This window comes from Telmatherina bonti (genome assembly GCF_933228915.1).
Source record: "Telmatherina bonti genome assembly, chromosome: 9".
Classification (NCBI taxonomy): Eukaryota; Metazoa; Chordata; class Actinopteri; order Atheriniformes; family Telmatherinidae; genus Telmatherina; species Telmatherina bonti.
The window spans coordinates 26094899-26114077 of record NC_136627.1 but is presented as its reverse complement, the minus strand read 5'-3'; the positions used below and the strand labels follow the sequence as shown (position 1 = coordinate 26114077).

At 37.6% G+C, this 19179-nt stretch overlaps 1 protein-coding gene across 1 annotated transcript in view; it reads left to right on the top strand.

The window, feature by feature from the left end:
• The window catches only part of LOC306760205 (1-phosphatidylinositol 4,5-bisphosphate phosphodiesterase eta-1-like), a gene marked incomplete at both ends in the record, with an annotated part of 63271 nt that overhangs the window by 25429 nt on the left and 18663 nt on the right, over positions 1 to 19179 (top strand). Inside the window, 8 exons of the mRNA XM_079246004.1 lie at positions 1193 to 1339; positions 4448 to 4691; positions 5014 to 5143; positions 9800 to 9970; positions 10479 to 10572; positions 14438 to 14641; positions 15117 to 15237; positions 17527 to 17698. Coding sequence (XP_079102130.1) covers positions 1193 to 1339; positions 4448 to 4691; positions 5014 to 5143; positions 9800 to 9970; positions 10479 to 10572; positions 14438 to 14641; positions 15117 to 15237; positions 17527 to 17698 — 1283 coding nt within the window. The remainder of the gene's footprint in view (positions 1 to 1192; positions 1340 to 4447; positions 4692 to 5013; positions 5144 to 9799; positions 9971 to 10478; positions 10573 to 14437; positions 14642 to 15116; positions 15238 to 17526; positions 17699 to 19179) is intronic.

Sequence of the window (19179 nt, the reverse complement as noted above, 5' to 3'; positions counted from 1 at the left end):
CATCGCTGCCCTATGTTGCTAATTTGGTCTTTTGTACAACCCCTGGACAATATGATGCACTTGGCTAATATTTAATCAAACATATCAATTAATAAATTATTTATTTTCTTAAGCAAATACATAAAAATTGTAATAAAACACAGATTTGACAGTAGTCAATTTATTTTAATCGATTAACATTCTTGCATTGACAATTACATCTAAATGCATTAAATTGTGGTTATGTTAATTTATAAATAAAAAAAGGAATTAATTTGTCTGTCTCTGGTCCTTTATCTAACATTAAAACCATGCCATCGGGAAGATTTAAAAGTACATAGACATATATAAATGCAAGGTTAGAGCTGAAAAAACCTACAAGGTTAGGACTTTCACATGTTTAATATTCACAAATCTCTGTTATGGTATAACAGGTGGATGTTCCTCTAAGCAAAACAGTCTACACGTGTGTTGCAATTTGATAATTTTCAACCCAGAAGTGTAAAATTGCCACATTTTGAGCACATAAACTAAAATACTAATACTCTTTTCTTGTTGGACCAGCCTTCTTTGAACTGCTTTGTAGGAAATAACTGGTTCAAATAGGCTGTCATTGGCAGTAAAGTCTGTAAATTATCCAGAATAACAGGTTCACTGAGTTTGCAAAACTGTTTTCTTGCTCTTTTAATTTTAATACGTTTGTTTTTCAGTTTCCCCCCCCCCCCCCCCCCCCCCCCCCCCCCAATACTGAGCCGCTCAAAGACAATAGCTTCTACTTATCTTGCCACAGGAAAGAGACTAAAATCCTTAAAAACAGACCCTTTAGAAAGAGATGCAGCAGCATTGAATGTAGCCTAACTGTTGCTTCCACCTGCCTCAGCATGATGTGAAGATTTCTTTTTTATGACAGCCTTCAGACACGCTGTGAAACTTGTTATACATTAGACAAGTCTCTTTCTTTAAGAACATTTTATTTCCTCTTCCTCTGAGTTGCTCTAAGCAGCAGGTCAGTGGGCAACAGAAAAGTAGCCCTGTGTGTTCACACAGTAGCATCTCTGTTGCAGCCTGGACGCTGACTCACATCAGCTGCTGGCTGTGCTACTAACTGGGCCATTCTCTGACACTTTACCTTACTTCTTCCTGAAATAATACAAATAATTTTTTAAATTTGAGCTCTCAGTGTTTGGTTTCGTGTGTATGTTGTTCTCCGCAGTGGAGCGATGCATGAGTGTGATGCAGTCTGGGACACAGATGGTGAAGCTGAAGGCAGGATCCAAAGGGCTGGTGAGACTCTTCTACCTGGATGAACATCGTTCCTGCATCCGCTGGAAGCCTTCACGCAAGAGTGAGAAGGCCAAAAGTAAGTTGTAGAGCACACATGCACACATCTGCATGATCCCAAATGCAACATTAACATGCATGGTGAGCAAACTATTTAAAAAAAAACCAGCAGTGAGCCAAAATCACATTGTGCGCACACCTGGGGTCTTCATATATTGTTCATTAAAGCAGAATTGTTAAAAAGAGAAAGTATGTGTTAATCTTGCATTTAGGAATTGTATGTGTACACAGAGTTACTTCCTGACGTGCCCCTTCAGTATCAAATGCCAAATAGGTCATTTGTTTTTACAGTCTGAGTACAACATGCTGGAACGTTATCAGTTGCTGTAAATATAACTAAGACTTCTTTTTAATCTCTTACATTATAACCAGGAGAAGAAATTAAAGTTACGGAGTGATCAAGATTAAAAGTAATAAGAATACAAGATACTAAAATGATAAAATAAAGGTATTGCAACGGGATCGGGACCATAAGTCTTGAGCAAATAGAAGGAAATGACCCAAGTCCAGCGTGCCTTCTTTCATCCAAGAGAGGGAGGTGTATGAGCTGTTTAAGCATATATTTTTTCTGTTGCTCAGTGTAATACTATAATACCTTTGCCATATTATTTACATTTCTTTTTTTCAATAATGTGTTGTTTTTTTTTTTTATTTTTTTTTTTTTTTACTAAAGTTGGTGGTACATGATTGAAGCATTTTATGTACAAAAAGCAGAAAATTCCCTGTAGTAAGCAAGCTAGTACAAACCCTGAAGAAGAAATCTTTAATTATATAGAAAAAGAAAGCTGACAAAGACCATAATATTCATTTTCTCAACACTGTTGGAAAACAATTAACTGGTAAATGAACAGAAATCTCAACCTTGTTAGTGTGGACAATAATATTCTTAAACTTACATAATCATTATGATACGTCTATCTTATGTGTAAAATTGCTTTTAATGTTACAGCTTCTTCTTTGTAGCATTAACCCTTTAAATTTTTTCCTGAAAGGTGTGTTTAAGTTTTTTAATCCAAGTTCACTACATTGTTCCGGCTTTGAAGGGATTATCATTTAACATGTCGTAGCCTCTGTTAAAGCATCATATTCACTAATTTCTCAGAATTGTTCCATGCATCAGTCCAATGAAGCATACATCTGTCTATGGGCCTTACTTGTGTTGTGTGGAAAGGACAATGTGTGCGTTTGTGATTGTAAACTGTCAACATTGGATAAGCCTCTTAAATTCTCTCCACTGACATGATGGAAAATAACACAACTGGTCCGCTCTTTCTTTGAATGTATGTGTGATCAAAACAGGGCTGCCATGTCTGCCATGCCTTTCGGTTTCAGCAGTACTTCAGAGATGGGATTATGTAACAAGATGTAAGAATTGAGTGCAATGGTAGAAAGGACATGATGATTTTGGAGAGGATTCTGAAAATATACAGTGTATCTTGTGACTTGTAAGAAGGCGGCTAAAAGAATCAAATCATAACTAAAGCAATCAGCAATTTTAGCATAAATATTTATTGTTTTTCAGGAAAGGCATTGTGCATTGATCAGATTCCAAAAGGTTTTAAACGGTGGAGAGCCTGCTTAGATGATCACATGCATAAAATATAAGTGGGGAAAACCACAGAGGTGCAACAACATGCAAAGCATATGTGCAAATTCAGAGCAGGACATAAATTACTGCAGGCTGTTTCCAACAATGACACAGTATCTAAGATGGCTAAGTTTATACACAAATCTTATTAGACCGTGAAAGCCTCTGAAGCCTGCAGGAGCTTGCAACTCTGTGTATTGTCACACATAGTAGAAGAAAGCATAGAAAGTGAGGAACTCATGTCATTTGGTTTGGATGATTATTCTGCAATGTTTTGCTAATATTCTTTTAAGTATTTTAGCCTTATTCTTCCTGCACCATTCTCTGTCATGACACTTTGGCTGGGAGCTCTGAATTACAGTATGAATGGATAAAGCAGTTGGTAACTGCAAGTTCACACTTAAAAACAGATAAGTCAAAGTTCACTTCACGCAGATTACGATGAACTAGTATGCTTACATTCATATCTTAGCCTTTTCTATTTTTGAATAAGCTGATCGGAGTAATTTTTCCTATAGTACTTATCTACAAAGCCTTGTCACTCCCCCAAACTAAATGAATTGCTGTGTATAAAATACAGAAGCAAGGAACAGAAGCAGCAGTAAAACAGATGCATTTATAAAAAGAATCACTCTTTACAGGATTTTAGCAAAGCTGACAAAATGCTGAAGTTTAATTTGTAATTTTAGATTAGTTGCTGACATTTTGACTAAGTTTTTGGACCTGGTAGGGACAATTTTCATAATATTCTAAAAGAATCTGCACAGATTCAATCCCAGAACTCCTTGATCTCTACACATGGCCTGACTTCAAAGCTTTTTGCTTTGTTTGCCTGAATTACCACCATGAAGCATGAAGTTAAGAAGCTAAATGTGACATAAAAGATCATGCCAACTTTCTGACCTCCTTACCTTGTTTGCATCTGTCAACCCAAATGTTGTCCTTGTTAGGGGATGAATTATTAATAGTATATAGATGATTTAAACTGTTGTTAAATCCATCACAGTCTCAACTTGTCACATTCTTGCACTTGGAACCTCTCTGCAATCTGTGTATAATTATAGAAAGTAACATATATTTTAATCAAAATGCATAAAATCTTCAGACATAAAGAGAAAACAAGGGGAATTTGCATCTCCCGTGGGACTATGATTTATTTGCACTCATGCTTTACTAACATTTGCAGATTTTTATTTTCAGTTGGTTCGGTCTCTGCATTAAAACCAATTAGTTAAATGGCTTGGCTCTAAATAAATGGCATCATCTCACCAGCAGCCACAATTCCCTGCATTAAGGACTATGGGAAAAACACAATACTGCACTGGAACCATAACGATCTTTTGTGCCCCTGTAATAAAATGGAAAACTGATGTAACAATATGGCTGATGCATAGCTTGACAACAAATACTAAGAGTATTTACTACTACTACAGGGAGAAAGATATCTTAAGAGAATCTGTTATACTATCTATGGTGTTTAAAAATAGTAATTGATTTTTTGTTGATTCATTTTTTATTTGTCTGTCCCCACGTTATCAGTCACCATTGACTCGCTCTACAAAGTGACGGAGGGTGGTCAGTCGGACATCTTCCATCGGCATGGAGACGGCAGTTTTGATCAAGCCTGCTGTTTCACAGTATACCACGGAAATCACATGGAGTCCCTCGACTTAGTGACATCAAATGCAGATGAAGCCAGAACTTGGATAACTGGCCTCCGCTATCTGATGGCTGGGATCAGCGATGAGGACTCGCTGGCCAAGCGGCAGCGTACACATGACCAATATCCTTTAAAACAAAAGGCTAAACACAAAAAACAACTGTTAAGTGTCACGAAATCAACTTTCTAGAAAGGGCCACAATTTTATTTTAATGTCTTTGTGGATGTGTGTTTTATACTTTTTCTATTTGAATTCACTCAAGAACGTAATTAAAATGTGATAGGCTACATTATTATCTGGTTACTTTTAAAATTATCTTTAATTTTTTCTTTGCCTATTGCAAAAGTAGCTGCAAGTTTTCTAAATGACATACCTGAAAATCTTTATGTTATACAAACGGATTTTGTGCAAGACATATTATTCTCTTTAATCTGTGTGTTTAACGTGGATGAAGCAGACATTTGAGGAAGCGGATAAGAACGGAGATGGCATGCTGAACATTGACGAGATCTACCAACTTCTTCACAAGCTGAATGTCAATCTGCCGCGCAGAAAGGTCAAACAAATGTTTCAGGTCAGACAGTAAATCTATTCTTAAGTCATTGGCTGCTAAATTATCAGTATAACTAAATTTCAAGAGCTCCTATCATCCTAAAACTATTTTAACAGGCTCATCTGACATTGCAGCCAGTTGGTAATATGTTACTATGCATGGATGATAGCCTACCATGTTAAGCTAATGAGAATGAACTTCATTAGTCTATGGTAGCCATTAAAACCAATTACATAGTTACATTACATAATGTTTGCTGTTCATTCTCAATATCATCATTGGAACGTCAATTCAATTTGTAAAATCTAAAGCAGCTTTACCAGCAGCTCTTTCCTTTTTCCGGACTCCACGCATGATAAGCTTGCCGGATGCTCTCGGAGTTTACCTTGCCTGTGGGCGTAACTAATGAAGTTTAATTAGGTCTCACCTCTCTCCCCATTGCTGCACTCTGCATAGTGTGCTTTTGATCAGAGCAGATGTCTGATGTCAGAAAAGCAGCCCACCAACGCTGTGGATGTGGAGGTGGCAATGCAGGTTCAATTAAGATATTTTGACACTGTCCACATCAAACTATCTTAATTGCGGGCCTTTTGAAGACGTGGCGCTAACAATACATCTGTGGCGGCCCGTCATGGCTGAGTGAATGCAGAGGGGACACTGTATATGTCTGTTTCAGTCATTGTTGAACACTTTTACCTACATATATGCTTTACTTTTGTATGGTTGTTAAGCAATACATCCTCTACATTTTGTGGCGTAAAAAGTGCTTTATAGATAAATTTGAATTTTAGAGAGAAATGCAGAATTTAAAGATCACTCCAGTTAGGATATCTATTTCAGACAATAGGAAACACAGTAATGGTGGAGAAGATCCATCCATCCATTCTGGACAATAGCCTAAGTAGACAAGCACAGACTTCTCTTTACCCAGTCACTTCTTTGAGCTCCCCTGGAAATCCTGAAACCCAGAACAGTCGTAAGAGTTATTCACTCAACAATTCCTGGGTCTTTTCTGGGATTTCCTGTCAGCAGGATGTGTTCAGAAAACCTCTCCAGCGAAGCATCTCCGGGGCATCCTAACCAGAGACCGAGCCTGAACCTGAACCTGGACCCTGGAAGAATGAGTTAAAAAAGTTCTGCCTTAAAGTAATAATTGAACCTTTCATTGATAGTGTCCGATAAATTAACATAATATAATCTGCCAAATTTATGCATTAATACCGTTGCCTATGTTCTTCCAGTGTTCCTTCCTAACTGTTGCTATGACAACAGCGTTGCTTTTGTCAAGCATTATGTGGTTGAACTCCTCATATGTGTGAAGAATAATTGTCTTCTTCTCCATGATTTAGTTGGTTGCTTCATGATTGGTCAGTGGCTGCAAAGCCACCATTTTAGGCAAACATGCCCTTTTATGTGCCCATGCACCAATCATGATGGGAAAACCCTGGCTGGGTTGTGTTACCAGGTTGATAACCAGCTTCGTAGTACCACTTATTTGGATCGCCAGTGTCTGGGGTAAGTCAATCCAGGCAATGGAGATATCTGGGGTATGTTAATCTTGCTTCGAGATACAAGTCTCTAATCAAATTGGTCTCTGCGCTGCTCCTTGTGGTTACTCACAGCATTAATTTTGGAGGATGTTTATAAATACACTCAAACAAACAAAATGCAAGAGGCGGCCATGAAAATGTACATGTTTAATTAAAGACAAGTACATTTTTGATATGGATAATCAGCAGCTTTCTGTGATGTGCCTATTGGGATGTGAGTGTGTATGAGTGTATGGTATGAGTGTGTTTGTGTGTGAATGGATGAATGTGACATGTAGTGTAAAAGCGGTTTAAGTGGTCGGCATGACTGGAAAAACTCTATATAAGTACAAGTCCATTTACCATTTCCTTTTCCTTCTACTAGAACTCAGTCTTTAAAAACATCTAAAAAGTTTAATCTTTTGATACAGCTGTGTGCTGCATTAAACTCTTGTTTATGCTTTCTAATGTTTTGCAGCCCCAGGGTTTGTGGTTTGTTAAAAACAGTCCAGCTTGCAACACCTTTAATCAGCTGAACTGGATTTAAGCAGCTGAATGATCCAAATGATCCCACAGCAGTCAAAGTAATTCACGTCACAAGCCATACCATATCTAATTCTGTAAGCGGTTTCATATATTGATCACAAATGCTGTCTGTGTTCCTCCCTAACACGACTAGCTTAAAAGTCATGTACATTTTTTTCAATTAGTTTTCTTGATATATAATTTTGTTCAACTTTTATTTTAATCTTCAGTGTGTGTCAGATTGTACCTTCCAGTTGGAAAAGTTCATCACCTTAAGAAGCAGGTTTACAAGAGATAAAAAAAAAACTTGGAATACAAATGAGACTTTAATGCAAATTTATGATGAAGTTGAGCCCAAAAGAGCAGTTAATTAGTCAAAGATACAAAAAATGTTCTCATTACCAAGATCAGAGGATTTACATAATTTGCTGAAAGATAAAAGCAGGTGGATGAAACTGTTGTTAAAAAAAAAGCTTATGAGTATGTATTGGGACAATGCAAAATAAATATAGATAAATAAATGCCTAATTAAAGATAATTAAGATGCAAGCAACAAAGCGAACGTCTTTTGTGTGTGCATTGCTTATTCCTAGCCTTGTTTAGCCTGCAGTGTTGGCATTGTTTACGCTGTTGATCGGAGACACTGACACCTTATCAGGGAGCCTGCTTTGCTCTATATTCATTTGGGTGTAATAAGAAAGGTAAGATAGACATTATAAAATGTGATCTGGCAAAGTGGTGAAACCGGATGCACTGTTTCCTGTAGATGACTGCTAATGACTAATGGGGAGCAGGTGTGACAGGTGATGAATCAGCTGACGGGTCAGGATTGAAACCTCCATTGAAACAAGGCATAAACTGTCAGCTGTGAAGTAGCTGTCATTTCTACGTAGAAATTTGGGGGGTGGGGGGAAGTATATATTTTTTTCTGCTGCAGCTTCTTTTGCAACCATCTACAATGGTGCTGGAAAACAGAGCAATTACTTAAAGCATTTCTATCTGATAATAAACAACAAAAGGTTTCACATCTTCTTCATCACGACCGTGGAAACTATCACTACATTCTTATTGTGATATCTCAGCGCTTTGCCTCTTGTACAGCTGTTTTTTTTTTCCCCACCTATTTTCAACTATCTTAACAGCAGAAAGGCAAAATAAGAATTACTGCTATTTGATGCTGAGAAAGTTTAGAAATTTCAGCACTGTGTGGCTTCTGAATATGTCTTGTCAAAGCCATCTGACCACAGTAAATCTTACTGTCAGCCAACAGGAACCTTAAAATGTTCACTTTTCCTTTTTTCTGATTTGATAGAAGTATTCAAAGAAGTTTTTAAAGCCTTTTTGTCCATGCTTTGTAAATTTAAGAGTGGCTTTATTGTTCCATATAGTGTAGTTCCATGCTGTAAAACAGATCCCTCTTTGGGTTTAGATCATAAAAACAACGTTATCACTTTATCTTCTTCTGTTAAAGCTGCAGCAAGCCATACCGTTGCCATTTGAACAGCTTGTGTTGCTTTAAATACACTGAATCTGCCTGTTTTCTGTCGATGCATTCCAAGCTCATCACAGTTATTTACTCTGCTGGTTCTGTGTAGATTTTTATCCAGTTTGGAATTCCCACTGCAAAGTCATTATTGGAGTGTGATGGAAGCATTGGCTGGTATGATTAGATTTAATGTGGAATCGAACGGGCACCCGTGAGATGCAGGTAATATCAGACAATGAATCCCAGCGAGCTGATGGTGCAAAGGTGGCAGGACAAAATGAGCAGTGTGTGTCAGCATCTAGTGAGATACTGGGTCAGAAGAGGAAAAATAGTGTGTGGAGATAATTTGTTGTTGTCTTACAGACAATCTGTTTTTGAGTAAAAGACAACAAAACAGAGGACAAAAGACTGGACAGTTTCTACCTACCATGTGCGCTCATCCTCTTTTTCAATTTTACACCATGTGTGTAAAATTGGACTATCATCCCTACTTATCAGTGTTGAACCATATGGGTTGACCACAAAGGACACCATAATCCAAAACAGTAAAACATAATAATGTCAGACATGAACACAAAAATGCGTGTGTACTTATGCACATATTGCAATGTATGCAAGGACAACAGATAAAAAAAATTAAAAAATTGTTCGTATGGACCCTTTATTCCAGTGCAAGGGCATGGAGGGATAAAGCTGTTTATTCCAAAAATATTCACACAAAGTTGAATATTCTGTGTCTTCTTATTTCCTTCTTACGACAATAGCCACAGTCTTGTGAGCAATTACACACACTAGATCAAATAGCAGGATTCTAAATTAATATTTTTCCATTTTCTCCTCATAAACACAAAATAGCGTGTAGACACCCTATATTGCATATTCATTGCAGCAGATGTACAAACTGGATGCACACACACTATTTTGCACCTTTGAAAGATGCAACCCTCAGTGCACGCTGTCAGTAAATTAGCTTGTGCATCTTTTTGCGTGTGCAATGAGTGCACACGTTTTAGTACATGCAAATATTTAGCAAATCCAGTCTCTGGTGTGGTCAAAACTAAATTCTACCTCAAATAAAGCATTTTTTGATATATCTTACTTTTTCACTATTCATTTTCCCCTCCTTCACCTTCTTAGGAAGCAGACACGGATGACCATCAGGGTACGCTGACATACGAGGAGTTCTCTGTCTTCTACAAGATGATGTCTTTGAGACGAGATCTATTCCTGCTCATGATGGCATACAGTGACAGGAAGGACCACCTCACAGCCGAGGAGCTTGTCAACTTCCTGCGCAATGAGCAGAAGGTAAGTGGTAACACATGGTTCCGGTTACATCTGAAATTAACAGCAGATGTTAAACCATTTTTTTTTTAGAAGAAATCAATTTTCCTCAAATTAGTCTTTTTTAATTTGACATCCAGACACAGAAAAGAGATTTCACCTTCTCATTTCCTCAAAATGAACTCCTTCATCTGTCTGCCCAGAGGAATCTGCTACACTAAGCCAGTCTATCACACCTAAAATTGGTTTGTCGTGTTTGACATGTTTCACAGGGTTTCTTTTACACTGCAGCAGTGCCATTTATCATCAACCTTTATTTGCTGTTTTCAAAATATGTTCCAATACAAACAATTTACTTGTAACCTAAATTTAATATGAAACTGTAAAAAAAAAAAAAAACACCCAACAAAAAACCAACAACAACAAACGACAACCAACAACAACTGACATCTTTTGTGTGTGCTCCCAGATTATTAATGTGTTGTTGACTGACCATGTTTCTGCATGCATTGTCTTTACTTTTCTCCTGTAGATGCCCAATGTTGCTGCAGAGTATGCGGCAGAAATCATTGATAAGTTCGAGGTGTCTGATGAAAATAAACAAAGAGGTGTTATGGGGATTGAAGGTAATCTTCATTTCTTTTTTTTCTTCTTGTTGTCTTTTCCTTACACCCAGTCAGCCTCTAGTTTTTCTATTTCTTTCTCTCCCCTTCTGTTTGCCATGCTGTGTCATTAGTTTACAACTTTTTTTTAATTGGGTATGCAGGCACTATATTTTGACTGGGAAGTATTGACTTCTTTGTTTTGTTTCTGTTTTTAGTCAGGGAGTTGAAATTCCAAGATTCCAACAGCCATTGAACGCATCTTCAAAAGCAATAGTGATATAAGCATCATTGATTAACATTACCATATTATACAATAAAACACAGACCAGCATGCGTAATGGGCCATCAGTAAAGCATATGGATTTATTGTGCCAATTTAAAACAGGGATTAGAAAAGACATTTTTACTGTTGTACATGCCATTGTGTGGTCATTTACTTAACACTTTAAACACCACTGGATTACTGGTGCTGCTGAGCACTTTTTCACTTTTCCAGGTATTTATGTCCCATCCAGCTTTAGAGTTCAGCCACAAAATTTAGTGTTGATTTAAAATCTATGGCAAATCCACAATAGATGATCTATTATAACAAGATTATCACATTTTCTGAGTTTACTCCTTGCAGCTGAGCCCCCAGGGTGTATACTTGATGTTGTCATTGTCAGTAAAACAGATTTCAAGGGTCATATTTGCATGATGGTATAACTGTAAGACTGACCTCAGTTCAGTCTGTGGTGAATTGAATGCTTCACTCCCTGCCTCAAAGGTTCTCTACAGAACTTGATGTTTAATTCAGCTTCCAGCCTTGAGGCACCACTGGGCAGCTACTGCTCCAGAACTGCACATAATACATGCTACTGTGTCATCAGCAGTCAGGAACACAGAGTTTTAAAGATACGTAATGCATCTGTAACATACTATACTAAATTGAGAGTTGTAAAAATGTGGTTAAATATCAACTGGATGACTGTTTTTCTTTGACATTTTGACCAAAACACATCATATATATTTCAATAAAATCTTAGCAATCCGTTGAATTCATTAGTAATTGTGGTGCTATTATAGTGCTTTTTGCCTTACCAAAGTGCTTCACAGTAAATCCATTATCCATTCATTCTGTATTCATTCCTGGTGATGGTAAGCAATTTGTCTAGCCACATGTGTCTATGGTAGATTGACGAAAACGTGGCAGCCACTCTGTGGCAAATGCCTTACCATTCAGTGAATGTATTGGTAAAGTACACATGGTAGAATAAATGAGACATTCTTTAATTTAAAACAGATATATCCTTTTTTTTCCCACGATGAGTGCTACTCTTTATAATAAAAACCTTACCTCCTGACATTGGGTGAAAACTGAGAAAGTTTTTGTGACATTTGAAGTATTTACCACATATAACCAACGGTAACCTGATGCAGAGGAGACAGGAGTGGGAGGGTAGCTGTAGTCTGAAGATTGTTTCATCAGAATAAATGTGCAGGGAAAGAGAAAATTAGTCCGACAGAAAGACCATTGTGAGTAAGGGGACAGCAAATGAGGGGGGGGGAGTAAGACTAATTTTTAAATCTGATGCATGAAGGCCGACAATGGGTGTGTCTGGCTGACCAGATCAGTAGACTGGTGCCCACCCTGCAGCCCTGAGATGTGGGTGTCTAGACATAAATTGTGTTTTTACTGTGTGAGAAGCCTCAGGGGTTTACTTTAGCAGATTTCTACAGTGTGGAGAAAGTAAATGTGCAGTCTTTTGGATCTCTTCTTTCTCTCAGAGTCTCATGTTAAAATCTGTTGTCACAGACTTCTGATCACAAACCATTTCCTGTTGTTTTTTTTTGTTTTTTTTATCTTTCTCCTCTACGCTCAACCTGCCCACGCCAGTTGTCTGCTTGTCTGGCTAATTTGTATTTTTTCCCCTCAATTTAGTTTTCTTTTTCTACTGGAAGACATCACTTATCCCTTATTTCATGTTGTACTCCCAGAAGAAAAACAGACCTGTTTGAAGCAAATTGTCTGGACCAGTATAGAGTTGTTTTGTACTCACAGTGCTTGACTGTTTGCACGGTTGGATGACCAAGCTGCAGATGAAGACATATTGTTGATGTCACTTGGACAGGCTGTGCATGATATAATCTGGTGACAGGCAGTTGAAGTAAAAGAGTCATTGTGTTGTGCTGTTCTCTTTGATTTTAGGCAATTTTAAAGCTGGAATTGTCAACCATAAATCCGATGCAAGAGGAGCAAGTAGATGTCGAATTATAGTTGAAAATACTTGCTAACGTGAATATTTGGTTGTCCACTATATCGTAATGTCCCCTTCAAGAAGTTCTTGTCTTTTGAACCTGACATGCCTTGAAATTCAAGGATTAATTTGCTAAAGAAGTCATATACTAGGTAATACAATATTTCACACAACTAACTGGTTAAATAATTACGTGATCATGTTTTAATGCTAAAGATAAAAGGTGACCTTACTTGTGTTGCTATATTTTGCAAAAACACTCTTTGACCATTACAGAGTAGGTCAGTAAGAGGGGAATTGTAAGCATGTAAATAGTGACACTGATTATAAAGACCTGATTCAAGTGGTTCTTTGTGAAATGCATAATTGCTTTGACCAGTCGTTGATGAAATTGCATAATGAAATCAAACTAATAATAACACTGTTGATTAGTCAATTGGAGAATTGATGCTTCAGTGATTGGAATATGTACAGATTTCAGAAAAATAAAGAATATTAACTTTCCAGAGGTGGCAATCACAGGACTGCCTAAAACAACAACGAGTATTTATGATACATGTTCTGAGAAAATTAGTTTAAGACTGAGTTTGATGAGAAAAGTTTAACAAGATTTATTTAGTTTTGCACACACGGATAGCATTTCCAACATCATGCAGCAATTCAGAGAGAGCTCTAGCTCTAGTTCGGCCTTATTTTATATACAGACAGGAAACTCAGAAGAGGGGAAAGGCTGGTTACACACAGGCTCAAAACAGGCCTGTTTTGAGCCTGTGTTTTTTATTGCTCATTCTTATGTTAAAAGCATGAAGATTTCAACTGCAATATTTCAATCATTAATATGTAAAATGTGCTGTTTATGTGTTTCTTTTATTTTTTGTAGCTGTGTACATTCACTGAGCCTGTCGTCTACTATTGGAAAAATAATTTGGATTTAAGAGGGAGCTTCCTAAAACCATTCCCAAGCACCAAGCAAACTCCAGTACAGCTGGGGCTTCTTCATTTAACTCTAAAGAAACTGACAAAGAGATATTTTGTTTAATCATAATGCTGACTTGATTTGTGATGAAGTTGTTGTTTTAGTGGTAGTCGTGGAATCGAGTGTGGAAATTGCATATTGTGGGCTGGGCTGCATACATTATGACAGTTTATATTTACATGTTAGCATTTACTTGTGTGTGTGTTTTTTTCCATCAGAGGCAGATGGGATGTCAAAATGAAAATAAAATGTCAGACAGATTTATCTGCTTAGTATTGAAGGATTGGTGAAAACCTTGACATGCTGTTGGTGTTAGATAAAGAATCAGGAGATTACTGTCATCGGAACCTATCCTCTTGGCCCAGCTGGTATCTGCCCACTATCTGTGTGTTGATATTGAGATGTGTGACTTAAACCCAAACACATCAAGCTGAAAAGTCAAAGGATCAATGATGCCATTAGGACTCTTCACATGAAAACAATCAATGTCAGAACAACATTTCACAGCAATCTGTCTGGTGATTGTCGAGAATTTGTCTGCTGGGAAAAACATCGGCAGAGCATGGAAGAAAAAAAACACATTCATACAAATAAATTAAAATCCCAAAATTTAGGATTACTGAGCAAACAGAGCCCTCTGACATGTCCCCATAATTTTGCACTTTTTCCTCAGGTTTTACAAGCTTCATGCGCAGCCCAGCTTGTGACATTTTCAACCCTTTGCACCATGAAGTAAATCAAGACATGGAGCAACCTCTGTGTAACTACTTCATCGCCTCCTCTCATAACACGTACCTGACTGGAGACCAGCTTCTCTCACACTCCAAGACGGACATGTACGCCTGGGTGCTGCAGTCTGGCTGCCGATGTGTGGAAGGTACATATACATCTTCATTTAAATATCAAAACACTTTAGTATATAGGAAATATCAGAAAAACAACTGAGAGCTGAGGTGTAAATAATAGCGTAATAATGACTGAATGACAGTTTTCTTGACACTGGTAGTGTTTATACCACCGCAGCTCAGTGGGACACTTGACAGAACATTGCCATCACTGGAGCTATCAGTAACACCTGGGCTTTTTGTACGATGACTAATCAATTCATCTGGTGTGAAAACACCCCCTCGTAATTATAAGAGACTTGCATTGCTCTGTGATTGTGAGGTGAATGAAATAAACTAATCGTTGCTATGGATCTTTTTAGATGTTAAAGATGTTTACAGCAACTTTAAAACCTCTATTAGTTTTGTAAAATGTCAGTAAATCAGTAACAGGTTTTCTACATTTTCAGACTGGAGAGATACATATTTTCCACATCCATGACTCATTGATTTTTTTCCCCCCTGCAGTGGACTGTTGGGATGGTCCTGATGGGGAGCCGATGGTGCAACACGGATACACTCTGACCTCCAAGATAACGTTTAAATCCGTACTGGAAACCATCAATAAATATGCCTTCGTAAATAACCAGTGAGTCAAAGCTGCCTGTGGGTGTGTGTGATTGGATGCAAGTCCTGTGATTGTTTTATGAAAAATGGTCTCTTCTATCATCCCACAGTCATTGTGTCCTTCTGTTTGTTTACTGATATTAGATACAATGATGGAAATATCAGATTTGATTCATAAACAGCATTTTCTGTCTTTGATTTCATCACTGATTCCAAATTGGCTTCTGTTGTTAGTTATGTAGTATTTTTATTTATTCATTTATTTAACCAGGAAAGTCCCATTGAGATTAAAAACCTCTTTTTCAAAGGAGTCCAAGCCAAGAGGCAGCATAAAACAGCAACGGCACAATTAAAATTAGTTACAAATTAAAAAGAACAGTTACAGATTAAGGAAGCTGTCTCAGATTCTCTCAATCTGGATTTGAAGTTATTCAATGAAATAAGTTCTGTATTATGGCCGTGTGGCTATTTCTAGAAGGCTTTTTCACATTTCACTCAAACGCAGCATGAAGTTCATGTTTTCTGGAAGTAAATAAATAGGTACATTTCAGTGTATAGCTAGGGAGTGGCACAATTTGGTATAATAAAGGCATCTCCTGTGATTAAATTTGATTAAAGCTTTTCCAACAGGTGTAACAAAAACAGAAAAGTTGCATGAGTTAGAAAACTACATTGTTGTTCTTCAGAGTTCAGTGATTCCTGGAAGTAATTAGCACCTATTACTGAACCATCTGCTGAGCAGCATTCGCCTTGGGGTCCTCAGGGACCCCACGATTGTCTCTGCTGGGTCCAACAATACCCAAACAAAGTGGTGAATGTTGCAGCTCCCTGCTGCCACATTGGCTCACACTGACGACAACCACAGTTTCTGTTGATCCCCTTAACTGTTATATAAAAAATAAGTTACTTAATTTAAATAACCACTCTCTTAGATAGAAATCAAATGATTTAATTAATATTAAAAAAAAAGTATTCCAGGTTTTTGGAAAATGAATTTCAATCAGATTAAAATTGCATGTCTGATACAATCACAGGAAATTAACAGCAGTTAATGGTTTACAGTGGTTTGATTTCTTAGACTGACTTCATTATTTTTTTTAGATGAGAGATATATTAGAAATGCTTTGTTCAAATGGGTGTCCTTAAAAGTCTTCGGCCAATTTATTCGCAGAGTCACGAACCAGTTAAAATCAGTGTTGGAAAAAAAAAGGAAATTTTTCAATGAAGAGCTTTACAGACATTAAAATGTTTGTAAAATTACAGAAATGTTGGAGCATCTTTTTAATTGTAAAATGACCAAGAAAATGAATAAGTAATAAATAAATAAATAAATAAATAAATAAATAAAACTACAGGATTTTATGTGAGAGGAAATAACTCTTCTTTAGGTTTGGTATTTGGAATATTTTCACCCAAATGCTACAGAATAATTTTGAAATAATTTTCCAAAGATAATTTATTACACATTAATTCAAATTTGGCCCGATACTTCCTCCTGAAAGAAATGATTCTTGTTTAATACGTAGGCTATATCTGCAACCTCTCATTAATTCATTGCTTATTAATTAGTAATCTGTAATAATGCTGAAAGGGAGAACAGATTAATACAATTAACGTCTGGTGCTTTATTGCTCTTCTTCTCATATCTCCTGTTGCTGTGCTTACATTCATCTGTTATCCATGTTAGCAGCTAATATGATTTATAACCTAAGGACGATATTGCCATGTAACAAATCACACACACACACACACACGCACACACACACACACACACACACACACACACACACACACACACACACACACACACACACACACACACTCATTACGCAACACCTCAAAGACACCTCACTGCTTCACATTAGAGGGGCAGCTGTGTATTCCCCTGATGTATTGAAATGACTATATCGCTCTGCTGTCTCTTTTTCTCTTTGTTGTGTTAGAGTAGAAGTGTGTGCACAGTTGTGCGTTTCAGCATGTGTTTTGGAGATCAGGAGTAGAGGTGGAAGCAGGGCCGTATCCCCCCCGAGGCAGAGCTGTCAGTCTGACAAACCTGACATTTGAGCTGTGCTGCTTCGTGGCCACAAGTCATTTCACCTTTTCTAAATGAAAACACGCAGACACACTTGAAACACACTTTCCAACACACACACACACACACACACACACACACACACCCTCCACAGACAGGAATATGTTGTTGAGTTTTCCCCATTTTCCTCCTTTTCGTTCAGTTCAGACAAGCATTTGGATTCTTGTCAAGATTTAAGCAACTTGTAAAAACCTCCATATGTCTCTTGTATTTTTTTAGATACCCAGTGATTCTCTCCATAGAGAATCACTGTAGCATCCAGCAGCAGAAGAAGATTGCACAGTACCTACGAGAAATCTTTGGGGACAAACTGGACGTGGGGGATGTACTGAGCAGAGACTCCAAAACATTACCCAGTCCTCACAGCCTGCAAGGAAAGATACTCATCAAAGTAAGAATGCATTTATGGATAGATGGATGAAAGATGGACTCAGAGTTCATGATTTTAAATGAATAAGATTCAAAATAACAATATTGCTTATCACTTATTTTACTTGTGATTGAAAGCCTTGGCTTTACACCTCCCCAGTTCCCTCCTCTCACTGACGGGAAGAAAAACAAGTGCTCATTATCTGTCAATAGCTGACTTCATGTGCATTGCTACAAATGACGAGCACTGGAAAAAGCAACCCAAGGCCACTAATTACTTCACATAAACAGATGAAGAGAAGGAAGAGCAGAAGACAAAACTAGGTCATTGTATTAATCATAGATGTAAAAGGAGAGAGGATGAGTTGTTGGCATTTATTAATTCACTGGCAGATTGTTGTCTTTTCATAGCGGTTACAGTGGAGGCAGAACCCGACTGGTAACTTAATGCAGCTGTCGTATTCACTTTTAAACTGCTACCAGTAGCAACAATAAGGATGAAAGCTAAACCTCTGGTTAACCTTAAGATCCTGTGCTGCATGGATCAGTGCCACGAAGGCAATGCATGAAAACCTTTTGCTAAATATGAAAAACAATTCTTAGTATGCATATTTCACCTGACTTCTGGCACAACGCTTTCATCTTCGTCCTGATGTGTTATACCACAAAGAACGAGCGGATACACTCGCCTGAAACGTGCATTGTTGCATTTGCAAGACTTACAAACTGTGTCACGGAGAAGACTAACAAGTAAGAATACATATACCTCCTTTATTTTTAGTCATAGAAACAAACAAGCAAACAAGAAACGTTTCTGTGTGACTGTACAGTTCCAGACACATGATATACAGATGGTTCCTCTCATACTTGCAAAGCTACTGCTTCTATTCCATCACATCTAAAGAAGACAGCTATCAGAACTATGTAAATGTCATTATGGTCTAAAAGCAACATGGGGTACAATAAAAATGGAGCATTTTGTCTAAGTATTGTAGGAGCTCTAGGATTTTGTTGCAGTCTGGAGCCGTTTATGGACGCTACCTCTCATGGGCAATGGAGCATTGGCTGTTTGTCTAACTTCTGGCCTTTGCAGACAGAATGTGGCAATAACACTGCTGTCCTCCAAAGCCCATCATCTCAAACGGCTTGTGAAACATGACGATCTATGACTGTAACAAGTAAAAGTGCCGGACGTGGGGTCAAAGTTCAGGGCTATGATGAATACCCATCAAAAGAGCAGTGTGGCCAGGCTTGACCGTTGAAATAAAAGAAAATCTTATGATGTTATATGCCTTCATTTTCTCATTTAAGACTGCTCATACAGTCCTGTCTTTGAAACAGGTTTCTGTTTAAATCAACACACCAGGTGGATTTAACAGTTAGACGCGATCATAGGGGAGTTCAGAGTGAAAAGCTGGAGGCTAATGTCTCTCTTTTAACAATAATGTTTTATGAACATTTCCTGTTGTCTAAGGTTTATATTGTGGGAATGGAGGACAGGAC